The sequence below is a fragment of the Rosa rugosa genome, chromosome 3 (assembly GCF_958449725.1).
Source record: "Rosa rugosa chromosome 3, drRosRugo1.1, whole genome shotgun sequence".
In the NCBI taxonomy this organism is placed as follows: Eukaryota; Viridiplantae; Streptophyta; class Magnoliopsida; order Rosales; family Rosaceae; genus Rosa; species Rosa rugosa.
In genome coordinates, this window is record NC_084822.1 from 16,432,083 (window position 1) to 16,451,157 (window position 19,075).

General features: G+C 39.7%; 1 protein-coding gene and 1 long non-coding RNA gene across 8 annotated transcripts; both read right to left on the minus strand.

Annotated features, from left to right (window-relative positions):
* Positions 1 to 2,885: 2,885 nt before the first annotated feature.
* Positions 2,886 to 5,048, minus strand: LOC133741507 (uncharacterized). The gene is made up of 3 exons (XR_009861974.1): positions 4,642 to 5,048; positions 4,116 to 4,176; positions 2,886 to 3,037 (listed from the first exon to the last, which is right to left on the minus strand). It is a non-coding gene; the product is annotated as an uncharacterized LOC133741507 (long non-coding RNA).
* A 2,650-nt stretch (positions 5,049 to 7,698) lies between these two features.
* Positions 7,699 to 12,652, minus strand: LOC133735857 (uncharacterized). 7 transcript variants are annotated; one of them, XR_009859304.1, is made up of 10 exons: positions 11,898 to 12,652; positions 11,392 to 11,482; positions 10,888 to 10,968; positions 10,736 to 10,807; positions 10,239 to 10,314; positions 9,974 to 10,071; positions 9,855 to 9,905; positions 9,192 to 9,277; positions 8,883 to 8,948; positions 7,699 to 8,219 (listed from the first exon to the last, which is right to left on the minus strand). XR_009859304.1 is itself a non-coding variant. In XM_062163291.1 (6 exons), the coding sequence occupies exons 1-5, from the start codon at positions 12,053 to 12,055 to the stop codon at positions 8,944 to 8,946; spliced, it is 423 nt and encodes a 140-aa protein (XP_062019275.1). In that variant the 5' UTR covers positions 12,056 to 12,652; the 3' UTR covers positions 7,699 to 8,219; positions 8,883 to 8,943. The 7 variants fall into 7 exon arrangements, 3 of the variants coding, with proteins under 3 accessions (XP_062019275.1, XP_062019274.1, XP_062019276.1); XR_009859302.1 differs by having other exon boundaries at positions 10,239 to 10,807; XR_009859305.1 differs by lacking the exons at positions 10,736 to 10,807; positions 10,888 to 10,968 and having other exon boundaries at positions 10,239 to 10,264.
* Positions 12,653 to 19,075: the final 6,423 nt, after the last annotated feature.

Genomic DNA, 19,075 nt, shown 5'->3' on the forward strand with positions numbered 1-19,075 from the left:
CAACCATCTGTCCGACATCACCTCATAACAATTCTACTACAGGTATGACATTATAGAAAAGTTCTAAATTCTGTATGTGTCAAATCCTCTAATGGACACATACCTCTAATGGACTATGATGCATCAAACAACACTAGAAATTGTTCCAAATCTGATCCAAAATCTGACCAGCAGGAAAGAAATTCAACATTTGAAAAGAAAAATCCTCAAGCTGGAATCTGGTCAGAGGCAACAATCCCCACAAAATTCACAGCATCCCTTGTTGACTCAACAGTTCTAAAGTATAAATATACCCTCAAGCATTACCAAAAAGTCTTATCCACTACTAAGCAAAAATTTGCAAAAACTCTTTTGCTCAAAACAACCTGGAGAGAAAGTCGAATAATAGGCCAAATGGAAAAGCTCAAAGTCAATTAATTAAACAAATAACACTTTGCGTACCACAGAAACGAAAATCTAATTCTCAAGACAAGAAAATGAGATATCAAAGAAGTTCATTATCTGATGTTACAAGAATCACCAAAAATCAGTCATGTCAAACAACGTTGAACTTGCAAGGACTAGAATATAGTCAACTCTCCTTATTTAACTTAAGGCCAATGCTGATAAAGGACGACGGTCCTTACCGAAAAGAGGATAAGATAACCACGAATCCACTCCTCGAGCGACGCTTAACTTATAAAATTTCAGCTACAACAAGAATTCCTATGACTTTCCTGTGCTAACCAAAATTGTACCAAAAACTTTCTAAATCTTCTCATCAAGAATTAATCCAATAACATAACTCAATCATAGTAGCTCAACAATTAGTACTTAAATATCCATTGAACCCTTGATAGAACATAAGCCCAATCAATTTATTCCAACTCAACTCCTACTTCCTGTTCAAGTCGTCTTACCTTTAGATAAGTGGTGACCGGATTTCATTCATACCAACAACTTCCTATACATTTCCAATTAAAGGTCACCACGGTGGCAAAGTTCGCCCAATTCCTCCCAAGGAATCCATTACGTATATTCGATTCAAGCAATAATCAATCCCCCAAGGTAGCTAACACAATTCACAAGATCTTTCCTGAACAATCCTTTATATATATCATAGGACACCCGTCCAACATCTTGTAGCACACCAAGCGATATCCGGATCCGAATGTGGTCCCACCACAATAATGATCCAATTTCCTCAAAGTAATCAACACTAAAGTACATCACTTAAAGTATGCTACAATACCTTCCACCCAAAATAACAAGAGTCCTGGTCAAACCTTGACTTAAAATATTTCCGGAACTAACTGAAAACTTATTTCCTTAAAGTTATTCCACCAACCGCTAATATCATATCACAACCCATCCGTCAGGCAAAACTTCCACCAAGAGCCTAACACAATTCAACCTTCAAGGCTCCATAATTCAAAACTCGAATCAAATTCCATATCACATAGTAATTCCGTTCGAACTTCTATGGACACCCAACAAGGTCATTACTGCTATTCCCCAAACTTATGTGTAACTGTTTCACTCAAAAGCGGATAACCAAGGACACCCATTTGCATAATATCACGTACGAAGAGTTGATTCCAACTCTCCCAATTATTTACCGACCAAAACAGTAACTCTATTATAAAACCTTAAGCATTCTACCAATCTCTAGAACTTCAAACACATAACTATAAAAACCCACTCATGTTCATCTCCCTACTCGATACCATCCAAGACTCAGGTAGACAAAACTATAAGTTGTGGTATCTAAAGTCAATTTCTTTTATTCCGAGCAAAACTATGCTCATACACCCTGGTTAGGTCAACGACCCAAATCGACAATTTTTAAAAAAAAAATTTCATTCTATTTAAAATTCTCATTTACTGTTATCTCTTCCCACTTACCAACATCAGTGACCATAGCCACTTGAAAACACAGCCTCTAGACATAACAACCCAGGACATCTCTTCAATTTTATCTGTTGTCTACCGGAGAGTGATGCGTAATGATGCCGACATAAGGTGTCCAGTTGAGATACATTCCAATGTGGATTCTCTATAAATGATTTCCAACAATGAGATTCACAAAGAATCTCCATCGAATTCCAGTAATATTCCTCATGCCGCTCACAGAGCCGATCGTATCAAGTAACACATTCTCCAAAACTCAATTCAATGTTAGAACCATCATTATTACTAATTTCAATTCTCCAAAACCGGATTCTAAAACAGTTATAATACTCAGAGACAGCCCAAAACAATGGTCGTTCATCCCTACCAATAAAGTACAAAATAAAACTCCGGTCTCGCACCTTAACCATGCCCCAACAACTTGTCGGCATCGAGGAAGGGATAACCATAACATTTCCTCGAATCACATTTCATAGCACAACTCGAATTTGTAGAGTAGCCTTACTCTACCAATACCAGGGAAAGGTGCATATGTAAGGAGACCAATACGCAGCGGAATCCCTAAGAGGTCGGCGTACAAGAGGCATAGCACCAGAAGAAAACCAACTAGCTTTGTACCTTACACACTTGATGGATACCACAGCACCGAAGAGTACACGATGGGGAACCGCTGCAGTCGGGCCATCACTCGAGAGGTACTGGGCAACACCAAGCATATAAGGTAACAGAATAGAAACGAGTCTACAGAACCTAACAACCTAATGCTCTGATACCAACTGACAGGACCCGCCCCAGATTTCACCCTGAAATCCGAAGTGGCCCTGCGGGGCCCACTTTAGAAGAGATTCTACCAAAAATTTGGCGGAACTTCCCATAAAAGTAGGCTACCCAAAACCTGTAGGAAAACATTTACACTTCTAAATCATCCATCCTTAATCTTCTGGAGCCATCTGCTCCCCAAATCACAACTCCAATTTCACAAATATCAATCTCAACCCAAAAACAATATTAATCCCATAGGTTATCAGAGCAATACTAATCCACTAAGTAACAAAGAAAACAGAAATAGAATGAGTACGCGGAAGCAATGCTGTTGGCTATGCCTCGACTCCATGTACGCCCGACCTCAACTAATTTCGCCTGCAAACTGGGCATTTGAAACCGAAGGGCCCAGGGGAAAAGTATTGAAAAACACGTTAGCGTGAGTGGACAAAAATAAACAAATTAAAACCAAATGTATTTCATACTTTCCCACATTTTTCGATATATATGTAAAATCCGGATGCATGCAACCTTTATAAAACACTTAAGAAAATAATCTGAAAAACGTTGAACTCCAGAAAACCGACTAGCCCCGCTAGTCACAACAATAGAGTAAAAGATTGAAATTTCAAAACTCGAAAATATAAGTCCAGCCCCGCTGGTTAAGAAAACTCAGACTAGTCCCCGCTAGTCAAAAATAGTATAAGTAGGGGAAGATGATAGCCATACGAATAAGCCACTCAGGCTTGGTTGGGTGATAGCCTCCCAGGCTAAAGAACTCCCATAACTCCCGTAATATACCCTTACGCCACTAAGTGTAGCGATAGGATACTGGGCTACAGAATTACTGTCACAGAGACAGTAACCTGCGCCACAAAGGCGGAAGGGCTACGGTGATCCCATCACCGCGCCACAAAGGCGGAAAATCAATGCTAGCATGATAAAATCACCCCTCAGTATGGCACAGGGAAACATAACCGAAAATCCAGTAAATCCAAAATACATAAGGCTTCCCCCATCTCTCGTTAAAGAATTTCCAACGACGTGTCCCACACGCCAAAAGTATCTCCAAATCAATAGCAGAAAAGCGAGATCAAACAAAATCACAATTCTCAAACCGAAATCATTACTAAGGCATTCCCAATGCCAAAACCAAAGATCGAATATATAAACAAGAAATAATTCCATCGAAATCCCATTTCGAAACTCCTTTAGAAGTCTCAAATCGAAATAAAATATAATTAGAGAATAATTCCGGAAATAACCTCGGAAATAAGCTAATTCACCATTAAGATTATAAATCAAAAGCAATTTCGGAAACGAATCAATAATGAAAGTATTTATATGAGATAATACTAAATCAATTTATAATCTCATACTCGAAATGTAAATTGATGAATAAATAGAGCATACTTTAAGAAATAATGCATGCATCAATTACTTAAAAACAAAAGTCCACTCACAGTACTATTGGGCGACCACGCAAACGAGTTCCTTCATTTAACCGTAGCTCGCGGCATTGCCCTGTACACAATTATATTTCCGTAAACGACAATCCGATAAAATAATTACGAACCTAAACGAAACCCGAAAATCCCTATCTCCATTACTTCTCAAATTCAACTCAAATCTCTTCCACAACACCAATTCCTCAATTTATATATCCCACAACGAAAACGAAGGAAATCCGACGACCGGATTTCCCACAATTCAATCACAAAACTTCAAACTTCGGAAATTCACAAATAATTCCAAACTCCTCCAAAAATTACCAAACTTCACATACAATCTCTATGATAATTATAGAATTCAACTAGCTAGAAATTGAAATTAAAAAGCTACCCTAGCCGCCGCTACCGCCGCCCACAGTGGCGGCGCCGCCGCCACCGCCACCAGCTCCGATGGCCACCAAACTTTGGCAGCAGCACCTACTCAACGGACCCAATAATTCTTTCAACTGTAACTAAGTTAGAAAATGAGCGGAAGTACCTCAACAATTAAGGAGAAGCTTGAACTCAAACTGTGAATAGTGACCGTAATCTTCCAATCGTCGATTCTTCCTCTACACTGCAAATCGTTGCAAAATATTTGGGGAGCATCATCTACATCGCAAGCCGCTTCCAAATGATTATGGTTCGTCGTCGGAGGTGGCCGGAATAGGAAGAAATCGGCGTTGACTCAAACTGCTACAGTAAACTTCTAAGGCTTGATGCGTCGTTTTCTGGCCAAGCCGCCGTGAGCCACCACCGCCAGCGCCAAGAGGAAGTCGAGACGAGTCCGTAGCCACCGGTTTCACGCTTTTTGGTGGCCGGAAAGAGAAAGCAACCGGAGTTGCAGAGGAGAGAAAGAGAGAGCGACAGCTCGGGGAGAGGAAGAAGAAAACGGGGGGGAAAGGGGGAGAGAGAAAAGAGTTACCGGCCATAGTAAAAAAATTTCAAATATATACTAACTACCAATGAACAGTAACTTTACTATTTCGCTTATAACTTTTGCATACGAGCTCCGATTTTTACGTACTACATATGCACGCGCTCGGTTTAACGTCCTCTACAACTTTCATGAAGAACATTTTCTCAAATTTTGACCCGAATAAAAAGTCAACTTTTAGGGCCACCTAAAAGTACTGAAACGACAATAAAAGTGATAGTAAATGTCGTTTACCGTCCTAATGATTAGTAAACCGGTGAATCAAGATACGGGATGTTACAACGCAACAAAAAGATAAAAAAGAAAATTGTAATAAATTGAAAATTGGATGGAGAACATGAAGATTAATGTTATCAGAAGAGAAATTAAGTAGTTTTGTATTTAATTAGTTATGTATTTAGTTTTCCTTAAAGATTTAAATTTTAGAAAATTAGTGTACTTATTAGTCATTTTGCATTTGGGTAATATAGTCTTTCAATAATTCAAATATTGGTAGGGTGAACAAAGAAAATGGTAGGGTGGCAATAGCCTCACCCCTATCTTTACTCGCATATGGATCATCTCGATCTCACACGTTCAGAAGGTGTTATGGATTATCAATAATGTGATGTTGGTACATGTTAATCACTCGCACTTGTACCCACATATACATGCAATAATTAGAATTATGACATATACTATAGTATAGGGCAGGGCCGGTCCTGAGAATTCAGAGACCTAGTGCGAAAATTTGACAGAGGCCTTATGTTCATTGCATACTGATTTAAAAAAAAAAAAAAAAAAAAAGAATGGGTACAATAAAAAAAATGTTATGACAAGATCATTCAATAATATAAAAATTATTCTCAAACAACTAATCAAAATAACTAAGAAAGTTTCAAATAATGTCTCTTTTATAAGGTTAATAAAAACCTAGTAACAAAAGGGAAAAAAAAACTGATTTGCTGACACCAAAAAAAAAATCTACTAACAAAAGGAATGTGAGATGTAAAAAAAGACAAAGAAAAAGAGAGAAGAAAAAGAAAATCAGGGACACGGAGGGTGAAAGAAAAAGGAAGATTTAAAAAGAAAAAGAGAAAAGAAAAAAAAATCAGGGACACGGAACTGCGGAAGGTTTAAAAAAAAAAAAAAAAAAGAGAAAAGAAGATTAAAAATTGAAGTTCGAACCCGTGACAAGGATAAAATAACCCACGCGCGCCTTGGCCAGCCTACCAACTGGACTACACAAGATTCTATGCGTGGATGGGGAACTAAATTAATTATATTCATTTATACCTATATATACTCGAAACTCAAAGTCGGAGGCCTCCAATTTTCGGAGGCCTTGTGCGGCGGCACTACCTGCACACCCTCAGGGCCGCCCCTGGTATAGGGTTTGCGATATATATCTTATACCATATAAAGCAGCACATGCACTATCAAGACTAGTATCAAGTATCAAGGAGTCAAGAAAAGTACGTTGACATTCATGCTGCAATGTTCTAATGGGTAAGATCGATCTTAGTGAGTCGATCTGGAGTAATGGATGCTATATTTACTTACCACTTTTCTCACAAAGATGAATCCCACGTGAATAATCTGTATGTAAGTGGATCTTATCTCATGGCCTCTGCAAAAGATGTTAGTATAACATTATACCTCCAGTCATCCGGAGTCATTTGGGGTATAGGGTTATATTTTGTTATGGGGATGAGAAGGGGAGGAACCAGGATATTACGGTTGGGGGTCTAAATTAAGGCACGTTTACTTACTTGGAATGGGAGAAAATGATTACGGAGTAAAAAGATTCCTGTGTTTACTAACATATAAAGGAATCAGAATGATTCCGGATAAAGGTATTCATTCGTTTACTAACACATGATGGAATCGAAATGAGTATAGGTCCCACCTCCTTATAAGGAATCGATTCCTGAATATTTAGGAATTTGATTACGAAGGGGGGAGATGGGTTTAGGAATCAACCTTCTGGAATCAATACCGATTCCTTTCTTCTCTCATTCCAGTTGTCTCCGATTCATGATTATTTTTCATTCCAAGTAAGTAAACATGTCATAAAAGTTTTTGTTCGACAACAAAAAAATCATTTCCATAGAAGAAGCAAACATAAAATTGTAGCATATGAAATTCACCATAAAGGAGAAGATAAATGTTATGAAGCTCACTAAGGAATACTAATTAAACAGAAAAAAAGGAAATATGAAATTTTAAATTTTATATCATGAACATAAGATAACACAAAGGAAACACTACTACAAAAAAACCATTTTAGGACGTTCGAAAAACGTCTTCGAAAACTTTAGATGACACGCAAAAAAAACGTCATCTATCAAGGAGTCATTGTAAGTCACTTACAAGGACGTTCAAAAAACGTCCTCTAATGTTTATAAAGACGCCAGAAAAACGTCCTCTAATCTAAAAAAAAACGTCATCTAATGCCTTTAAGGACACTAAAAAAGCGTCCTCTAATGTCTTTAAGGACATTAGAAGAGCGTCCTCTAATGTATATTAGGACACTTAAAAAGTGTCCTTAAATCCGAGAAAAGGGTCATCTAATGTATATTAGGACGCTAAAAAAATGTCCTTATATCTATTATAGAACACAAAAAAAAGTCCTTGAAATGAAAAGAAGACATTTACATACAAATAATCTTTACAATCCCAAAACAAACGTCATTGTATCTATTACTTGTTACAATATACTTGACTACAAGCACATTCTAGTAACTGATTCCTAGTTATACATTCTAATCTTATCTAATCCTAGATGACAATAGACATGCATACAATTGTACAAATCTTTATCTAAAGAAAACAAATAGCACAACATTCTGAAGTAATGTACAGGGGAACCCTCCACCTACAATAGGACTTCCATGATCAGATAGCACTGGAAGTCTGGAACCACCTAAATGTAGTTTATCTATAAAACTGAAAAAGTTACCAAAAAGATCAATTACAAAACTCAAATCATTGTACAAAAAGACAGTTTTAATAGTAGTTAACTAGAGGAGCATCATGAGCGTGGAACATGTATATAGACTGATGACGAAGAGGAAACACTTGAAGAAACTCAAGCTGCTGCTTAGCATGTCTTTTTAGTTTTTAATACTCGTGAAGCTAAAATTGATGCATAGAAGTACCTACATTACAATAGTTTCAGAAAATCAACAATATGACTAAAGCAGAAAATTCAGTCTTCAATCACAAGACTTATACCAGAAAATCAACAATATTGTTGTAGATAGTTGTCCAATCTTGTCAAGATTGCATAATATCAATTAACAGAGAAGAAATATATGCTTTACCACTCAATTCGACTAAGAAGAGAACTTATATTACTGCATTTTCTTTATGGGGTTGACAAAATCAAATTCCCACATATATATAAATGAATTTGAATCACACATAGTTGGAGACAGTAAGCAAATTATTAGTGAAAGAGCTTACAAGATCAGTTGTTTGGAAACACAAGCAAAATTTAGAACGTAATAAGTAGAGGCCATGGCACCAAAAACCTTCTAGCCTTTTCATAGAAAGTTCTCAATTGCATAAATACCATACCACGGTATTATTGATTCCATTTTCTAAGCTATAAACTTATTTGAAACTCAGCCCACATATCACCTATACCATAATAACTAAGACAAATTTTCTTAAGGCAAATCATGAATTGTGGCAGAGGCAAAAGAAAGAAGCAAAACAAAGTTCCATCTGGAACTATGTTATTTGCCCTTGTAGAGCAGTCATATTTCGAAATGTAATCTCTACGATCCCAAACTTAGGACATAAGCAAAAGTAATTACCGTGTATAATCCCGGTAGTTAATGTACTTTATTGGCCTTTTGATCTTTCTTTTGCTAGTCCTCAACCTGATATCAAAAGTTTTACATTAGTGCAAGTGAGCAATATAACACTACTATTAATCGATTACATTACAAAACGTACTACATAGCAGCATCTTAATCCAAAACTTAATAGATGCAACCACATATGGATGTCCACATTAAAACACACAAGCATCTAAATCATGTAGACCACGCAACATTCCTTACTTGTAGAGTAAACCAATAAGCCATAATCAAAATCTGTTGCTAGAAATGATGGAACCAAACCTATTGCTGTCAACATTGGCGCCACTCCTCTCAATAGGGCTTCAAGCTGCATAACATGACTTTTGAACCTCCTGCACGCTATACCACTGCATATATATATGGAATCAGAGTTGAAGAAATCAGAACTGAAACATTGCAATTTGATATTTTGAAAGGCAGTTAATATAAGAAACTGGTTGACTCTACAAGAGTCAAGTTTGAGAAGCAGTCAAATTCATAATACTGCCACAGCAAGACCAAATCTCGGTTAGTTCTTGAATCTTGATTATGTCCCAAGTATTCCTAATACTGCTTCTACTTGCGGGTTTATAGTTTATAATGCAAATTACTAGTTTTATACAATCTTTGATTTGTAAGTTGCTGAAACACTTGGAAACACTTCTGATCTTCTAGCAGGAAAACTCATCATATTATCCACTTGCTCCACTCAACAACTCCACCAGATGGAGTTGGTACAGAACATTTAAACTGAAAAACAAAAATGGTACAGAACAAAGTAGACCTCTAGCCAAACCAACATAACTCAACCAGTGCATATTGAAGTATCCTTAACTGAAAAGAAACAAAGATATGGTTGTTGATTCGTGTTAGTTCAATGAACTGTAACACAGAGGTAAAGGTAATATAAAATTGTTCCAACTTTACAGTGGAAATTTAACTTACCTTATCTCAACTTTCATTTTCTAAAGAATATTATTCACAGCAGCACAGACCCTACCAAGAAAAGGTGAAACCACCTGACATTGTAATATTGGGATCGCATGATATATAGATGAGCACACCTGTTAAATGATGATTTCTGCACTTTTAACAGTCTTGGTACTACGTCGCCTCTTGCTTGCTGAACCAGTTTTAGCATCAAGAATTTTGTTTTCCCCAACTGTCAATACAGGGAGACATCATTTCTTACTACAAAATATGGAAAGAACTCCTCCAGGAAATATAGACTAATTAAGGGAGGAAACAAAGATAAAAGGGGAAAAAAAAGGATGTGAAATACAAATGGTGTCGATTATGGAGATCCAAACTGTTATAAGAAAGGCTAACCTTCAAGTGTCCCATTTTTACTTGGCCTATGTAAAGAACGATATGATGGATAGCAAGCACACATAAAATTCATTATCTGAAAACAAAACAAGATTAAAAATCAGAAGCAGTACAGAAAGTTGAATCATGAATATATACCTTGGCAATGACTCTAGGGACACACAATTCACATTGGCAACCTAAACAAAATATATACCTTGAATCATGAATGTAAGTTGAACTGGAAGCAAAGCAATAATTATGGGAAGACTAAATGCAATAATATTATCCAACAGAATGGTCAATTCCATATGTATTAGAAGCCATGCAGATCTTAAATAAAACTCTTGTATAATTAAGGGAGGAAACAAAGATAAAGTAAAAAAAGGGATCCGACCCAGCTGAGGGAGTAAAGTACTGAAATCTTTTCCAGAAGTCTGAATGGCTCTTCAGCCATTTTTGCAGCTAGACCAAATACCAGACTTAGTACAAGACCGCAACAGAATTTGAGCACTAACCACAATCTTCTCAGCAGCTTCACAAATCTTATCGACTTTGACCTCAGATAAACCTTTAATTCCAGTCAAGTTCTGCCAAAAAACAATCACAGTAAGGACATCCAACTTGAACATTTACAGTTTCAAAAATTCAGAGGTTAAGTTGGCTTTACATTCTTGGTGTGCATCGTCAAGCCATTGCAGGTGTAGGTCCCTGCGTCCTGAAGCTTCTAAACATCTCCGACATTGATTCCCTGAGAAATCACCGCACACAAATCTCATCGCTCCATTATAACTCCGATTTAGTCACTTCTGAAGCAATTTTAGCTTGAAATTTACTTCTAATCATAAAATTGTGAGCAAACAAACTCAATTCCGGCGAGGTCCACAAAAACTAAGAAAATCCATCAGGAATTTGAAAATTGATTGAAATCAATTACCAGTGCGAAATGATAAAAATGTAAAATTGAAGTATGTAATGGAAATAACATGTCAAACCTGTGATTCAATATAAGTCATTTCTTATACAAAGATACGTGACAACTCAACAAAATTGATTCTTAAACTCACAGATAGTAGGTTACTTGATAGTTGCACAATAAAGCTAGTTAAAAATTACTATAACAAAATACTCGAAAATAATACAAATGTACATCGAGGAATAGAGAGAACAATACCTGGTTCTTGCAGAAATATGAATTCTGGATGAGCTGGTGAGGAAGAAGTAATGGTTGTTTTGAAATACGAAAACACTTCATATGATAGACTCTGCAAAACAAAACAGAGCAACAAGAGTAAATAGTGCCTCTATGAGCAGAACAAACAAACTTCAATGCCAAACCAGAACAAACAAACATTTCCATGGTCCACACGTCAAAAACCATATCAAGTCTCACACACTATAATCTAATTGGTGACAATGAACTGCAAGTTCCTCCCTACTTCATTAAGAACACAGCAAGTTGAAAATCAATTAGCAACCCCACAAATATTTCCAGTTACCAATCACAAAGCTGCTGGCTATAACTATAACCCAATTCCAGATTACCAATAGCAACCAAATATGAATCTAACCCAACAAATAAACACCCATACATATTCATAGAGATTTCAAGTCATTATCAAACCGTAACAATCAATACTCAAACCATCAACTGTAAAATCAAGAGAGAAAAAAACTGACCTGCATCTGAGCACAACTTGCACATTAACTTCCTTATCCTTATCCTTGTGATTCGAATTCCAATCAAGAGTACCACGCCGCTTTTCGGGCCGAGGCGTGAGAAAAGGAGATGGGGATGCTGCCATCCCCGTCCCAACTTTCCTAGAATCAGGCGTCATCTTTCAGTCCTTCCCAAAACGTAAAGGAGATGGGCATGATGGTACCTTTCAGAGTTGAGAACTCTATGAGCATACTGGAGCCAGAGACAGCCTGAGCACTTAAGAACAGCAAAAGAAGACTATGCAAGGAAGAAAAGCTATGGATCGAAGTCAGTGATGCTCGATGGGTCATTAAGCATCAGAGCACATTGATAAAACTCGGTTTCTTTTTTCTTTTTCTTCTTCTGCTCTGATACCTCGGTTTGAGTAAATGAACGGGGTGATTTCTAAAGTGAATTTGGCGAGATTTCATGGTGGGAAATTGAAACTTAGAGAGGGAAATTTTGGAGAACCCGGGAAAGTGAAAATTTAGGGTTTTCCCTTTCAATTTTGCTGCAAAGTGCCGTGATTTGGGAGACTGATATATATACTTCTATATTATTGTTCTCTATGTCTGGGTTTCCTCGAATCGAACCTGGGACCTTACCAAACTCAGAGGTAGGCGCCTTAGTTTACCATGCTCTCCCGTCTCCCCCGTGTTTTGGAAAAAAACTAGAACGTCCTAAGCATGATACAAGGACGCATTTTAAAAATGATGTCATTATATCCAAAACCCATGTGTCCCCAATTTAAGTTTCTGTAGTAGTGAAAGAATTAATATATCAAACCTAAAAATTTGAACAAAATCTTTTTTTGGTATATTATTGGGGTGGGGAGAGTCGGGGTCGGTTTACTACTTAATTGAGACAGCAAACTATGATCAAGGAAACTAATTCATTCAAAATGACTTTTTCTCTCTATTTTCTTCTTCTACTCTTGCTTAAGAGGCTGTGGTCAGCGGCAGTGGGAGGTTTCTCCTTACCTCCGGTCATGCCTGCGTGAGCGGCTGGGGCAAGAGATCTCCTTTCCATTGACCGTGAAGGGGGAATTGGTGATGGGGCTGCCGATGCTGTGGTTTCTCATTGCAAATTCCCAAATTTCTTTGGAGATGAGTTTTCGATGGAGATCTGCCAGTATCTCGGTGGTTTGGATGCGAGAGTTAATGCGGATCGACTTGGGCATGGTACTGCTCTGAGCAGCATCGTGCAGGGGGATTGGTAGCCGGGAGATGATTGATGGCGACTGGGGGTGTTGCATGGTGGTGCTCATGCATCGGTTAAGTTGGGGCTAAGGGACGTAAGGGGTAGCGCGGCTGTGGATGTCAAGGCAGTTGTGATCGTTGGACAGATGGTGGCTGACGAAGTGACGGTGGTCTAGTAATCAGAGCTACGTCAGAAGAGTGGCTACGGCACTGCAGCCAAGATGTTGGGGGCTGATTGGGCTAGGGTTGTTCCTTGGGCATCAAGCTGGAGACTTGGGCTTCTAGGTTCAGACTAAGGTTTGAGGAATGTCGTTAGGGTTACCCACAAAGCCTACGCTATTTTTTTCTCGTAGGTAGTGTTGGGTAGCTTCTGGATGTGCTTATTAGTCTCCTGAAAAAGGTCGAATTACTTTGGTAGTGACCCTATCTAACAGCTCTACTGAGCGGGTCATTATGTGTAATTTTGCTGAACTTCAATATGAGTTGACTATTTCTCTCAAAAAAATGATCAAGGAAACTAATTGAAACTAATTAACATAGTTTAGGAAGTTGGAGGGGTCCGGACCTGATTGTAAGTTCGCCATTGGGGATGAGAAGAAGGAATTTAAAAAAAGAAAGAAAATTACAGAATAAACAATAAAGGCAACAAATTATTTTGAAAGCATTCATTACAGTTATTACCCTTTGCTTCTAAAGAGATTTGATAGTGTGAATAATATGTGATATCTTCAATTCACGTTTTATACAACAAGGATGTTAATTCTATCCATAATTATAGGACTAACTATAGTAATACAAATCTCTTAATTAACTTGTGATGACACAGAAGATCCCAATAACGAAGACTCCAAATCATATGGGATTCCTTTCTTCAATACTCCCCCTCAAGTTGGAGTGTATGTTAATTACAGCCAACTTGCTCAATAGTGCTGAAAATTACTTCGAACCCAGCGGCTTGGTGAACAAGTCAGCTGGTTGTTCCTTTGTTCGAATATGCATGGTTTTGACTAGCCCCCTCTATACTTTTTCCCACACAACATGGCAATCTATCTCAATATGCTTTGTGCGTTCGTGGAAGACGAGATTTGATGCTATATGAATGGCAGCCTGATTATCATAGAACAATTTAACTGCATGTGCATGTTTAACATTCAAATATCTTAATAAACTTCGAAGCCACGTAATCTCACAGCATGTTGTTGCCATAGATCTGTACTACGCTTCTGCACTAGAACGAGACATTGTTCCTTGCTTCTTTGTTTTCCATGAGATGGGTGCATTGCCTAAGAAAATACAGTAGCCGGTAGTTGATCTTCTTGTGTCCTTGCAACGTGCCTAGTCTGCATCACAATACGCCTTGATCTCCAATTGTCCGATGGAAGGCAAAAGTATTCCTTGTCCTGGTGTCTGCTTAACATATCTCAACACCTTGTAAACTGTATCTAGATGAGGTTGTCTAGGGTTATCCATAAATTGACTTAGGATATGTACAGCATACACGAGGTCTGGTCTCGTGATTGTGAGGTATATGAGCCTTCCAACTAATCTGCGATACTGAGAGGCATCCTTTAAAATGACTCATTCACCTTGCGTTAGCACCAAGTTCTGATCAATTGGAAATCGAGATGGTTTAGCGCCTAGGAAGCCTGCATCTTCAAGGACCTCTAATGCATACTTTCGTTGGCACAAAACAATGCCTTGCTTGGACCTTGCCACCTCTATTCCAAGGAAGTACCTTAACTGACCCATATCTTTGAGCTTGAAATGACTTGCAAGGAAGTGCTTTGTCTCCATGATGTCTTGTAAGTTGTTTCCTGCCAGTATAACATCGTCAACATAGACTAGCAAGGCTATGAATCTACCTTGAGTGTGTCGAACGAAGAGTGAGTAATCAGACCAAGACTGATTGAATCCGGCAGCCTTGAGAGCACCAGAAAGTTTCAAAAACCACTGCCTCGATGCTTGCTTGAGGCCATACAATGATTTGTGTAACTTGCAAACTCTATTCTCCCCCTTTTGTCCGAAACCAGGAGGCAAGAGGTCACCGTTAAGGAAAGCATTGTTGACATCTAGTTGATGAAGATGCCAACCTTGAAGAGCTGCAAGGCTGAGTAACACTCGAACTGTTGTTAGTTTGGCCACCGGAGCAAAAGTCTCGCGGTAGTCAATCCCTGCAACTTGACTATAACCTTTTGCAACCAAACGAGCTTTATACCTCTCTACTGTGCCATCTGGGTTGTGTTTGATCTTGTAAACCCACTTGCAACCGATTGGTTTCTTGTCAGGGGGGAGAGACACCAAACTCCATGTCTTGTTTTCTTGAAGAGCTTGAATCTCTTTGTCCATAGCTTCTCTCCATCGTGGTTCAAGGACAGCCTGAGAGAAAGATCTAGGTTCCTTTTTGAGTGTAATGTTAACAGTGAAAGCTTTATGTGTAGGAGAGTCTATCATAGGATAAAACATGGGCAATAGAATGAGGGGTACCTGGAGGAGTAACCTCGCTCGTGGAAGATGATGGTGCAGTATGTGAAGGAAGGGCTGCCTCAATATGAAAGCCTTGCAATGTGGTCGGAGTTCTGGTTGGCCGTGATGATCTTCGTGCTTGTGGCAATGAAGAATGAGGTATTGCATCTTGGGATATGGATAAGTCTGGTGGTGACCTATTTGGAGAAGGAGATGGTGGAATATTTTAATCCGAGTGATTGGTGGGATTGATATCAGCGGAAGTTGTGGGATTAGAATCAAGATTTGATTCCGAGAGATTTGTGGGATTGATATCAGCAGAAGTTGTGGGATTAGAATCAAGATTTGATTCCGAGAGATTTGAGAAGATTTAATCGTCATCAATGTGAGGTGAGGTAGATAAAGAAGGAAAGAGTTGAGGAGGTGTTGGAGAACTGACAGAAGGTGAAGATGTGGAGAGTTTGGATTGATAAGGAAACTCGGTTTCAAAGAAGATGACATCTCGTAAGACTAACATTTTCTTATCTTTCAGGCTATAGACTTTATATCCCTTTTGACCATGAGGGTAACCAAGGAAGATATACTCAGTAGAGCGTGGATCAAACTTGCTAGGCCAAAGTGGATGAGTAGACACAAAGCAACGACAACCAAAAACACGCAAATGAGAGTAGTTTGGTGATTTGTGAAATAACGTTTCAAAAGGTGTTTTACCTTGCAAAAGTGGTATCGGTGTCCTATTTATTAGATAGGCAGCAGTGAGTATGGCATCCCCCCAAAATGGTTTAGGCAAGTTTGATTGAAAGAGAAGTGCACGAGCAACGTTCAACAAGTGCCTGTGTTTGCGCTCAGCGACACCATTCTGTTGGGGTGTGTTGATGCAACTGGTCTGATGTAAAATACCCTTGGAAGAGTAAAATTGTGTGCATTTAAATTCTGGACCATTGTCACTCCTAACAATTTTTACTCTTTTGCCAAATTGATTCTCAACTAAGTTGACAAAGTGAATGAGTAGGGCTCGTGTTTCTGACTTGTGATGCATGAGATAAACCCAAGTGCTTCTAGAGTGATCATCAACTATGGTTAAGAAATATTGTGCCCCAGAAAGAGATGAGACGTGGTAGCCACCCCATATGTCCACATGAATCAAATCAAAACAAGAATTACTAGAAGAAACACTCAATGGAAAAGGTCTTCTAGTTTGTTTAGCTAAAGGGCAAATGGAACAATTACTTGCATTGCAAGATTTATTTTGCACAAAGGGAAATAATAAAGACACTTTGCTAGATGGATGTTCGAGCCTTTGATGCCATAGGTCATGTGTTTTGGTGTTCACCACATTGCACGTTCCTTTCTTTGGCAGATTGAGACAGTAGAGTCCCTCACTTTCAGTTCCCGTCCCAATCATCCTCCCTGATTGAAGGTCCTGTATGAAACAAACTTGTTTAAGAAATATGGTGATATAAAAGGAATCAAATGCAAGTTTGCTGATGGAGATGAGATTTAGGTAAAACAATGGGACACATAGAACATTGTGAAGGACAAAGTGTGAAGAAAATGACACTGTCCCAATGTGAGAAACATGTAATGTGGTGCCATCGGGCAACTTCACTGTACGATTGTGCACAGGTTGAAAAGATGTGAGGAAAGCCGAATTACAAACTATGTGGTCACTAGCCCCACTGTCTAGGATCCATGTTACATCTTTATTATCTTGTGAGAGGGCAAATGCTTGACCTGAGAGCTCCTCATAGTTAGGAATGTTACCAACAAGATTGGCTTAAGGTTGTTTGGTCGAATTCAACTTCTGTTAATGTCTAAAAGTTCGGCGGTAGCTGAACCTTTGTTAACGCTGATCCGGTGGGCGGATCGATACTTGTGGTGCTCTCAAAGCTTCCGCTACCTGTCAAGTAAAATACAAAGGGCGTCAGAGGGAGACCGCGCTGGGCGGTCTTCAACTCTCCGATGCCTAAGTTAGTCAATGTATTTATGTTGACAAAGTAACAGTAGGTAAGTATTGAATGCGTAATTAATGAGGAGAGAGGAGAGAACCTTTTATAGGTGGGGAAGAGGAGGTTCTTCTCCTTGTTTTCGATGTGGGACTGAAGTGCTTCAGTTCCCAGCTCTGGGAGCTACTGATGCCATTTTGGCACGGCGAGTGGCGGCGCGTCGGCGATGATCTGGGGGTGATCCGACATTGAGGTTGTAGCCCGCCTGGCGGTGTACCTGTATGTCATTCCTTTGGTTGGAATTAGTACCTTTGGCGGTACAATGAGCGTGGCCCATTATAGCTAATTATGCTTGCAAATGTACATGTATGTACAAGTCCCCCAAGTCCCCAGTCGAGGAGGGCAATCTTGGTTGGGGAGTTGTTCGGCGGTTTGAAGCGTTTTTCTTCCGCTAGACTTGCAAGAGCATAATTAGCGTCAGTTCGTTGTCAACCATGGATTTAATGAGCAAACGCTTTATACCCTTTCGGGTGGGCCCCTGCTAGGCCCCCCAGGGAGTCCCCCACTCCCCTGCTAAGATAGACCTCCGGGTGGTCGGCGAATTGTTTGTTGAGGGGGAGCTGCACGGAGCAGAGGGTGTTGGGTAGCGAACCCAATCTTAGTACCCGAGTGACTGGGGTCAACGTGCCTGATCAGGGCCGTCGTAGACTGTTGACAAGTCCCCGTGTCCCGTAGGGACCGTCTAACCTTAACGCCGAGTGGCGGTCGTTGTCAGAGTGAGGCGTGGCCTCGGGATCCGCCGCTGGCGGATATCCCCCCACTGACTGCAGCAAGAAGCAGCGTCCAGTAGACGTGCCTGGCGGTACTTTATTGAGCGATATTGCGCTGAACAAAGCACGCAGCTTGCAAGATGAAGGGGTTCCGCTAGAGGTGTGTAGCGGAAGACGCCCCGCTTGCAGGATGGCAAGGGAGAAGTTCCACTGGCGGGGTTTCGCTCAGCGGAAACTTCGTCACTTGGGGGATGACAATGGAGAAGTTTCGCTGGCGGGGTTTTGCTCAGCGGAGACTTCGTCACTTGGGGGATGACAAGGGAGAAGTTCCGCTGGCGGGGTTTTGCTCAGCGGAGACTTCGTCACTTGGAAGATGACAAGGGAGAAGTTCCGCTGGCGGGGTTTCGCTCAGCGGAGACTTCGGACGGTTGGTGAAGTCATCCAAGTGGTTACTTCCACCAGACGCTTCGTCTGGTGGTGGTTGACACGTGTCCAACCCGTAGAGGGTTAGCGTGCGGAGGCTTGTCTCCTAAGCCTGGCCGTCTTCTCGCCATAAATGATAGTAATTATGGATTTCATAACCGAGGCGACGCCTCGGTTAATCCGGAGAGTAAGTGGAGACTTGCGACACGTGTACGGCTGGTGTGTGATGTCGTTTTTGAGCGGACGACTTAGAACGCGTTGATGTTGACATAAAAGGGGGGGAACTTCAGCGAGATTTGACACTTTGTGAAAACTTTAAACCTGAGTTGTCGTCTTCAAGCTCTGTGCGATTTGCGAA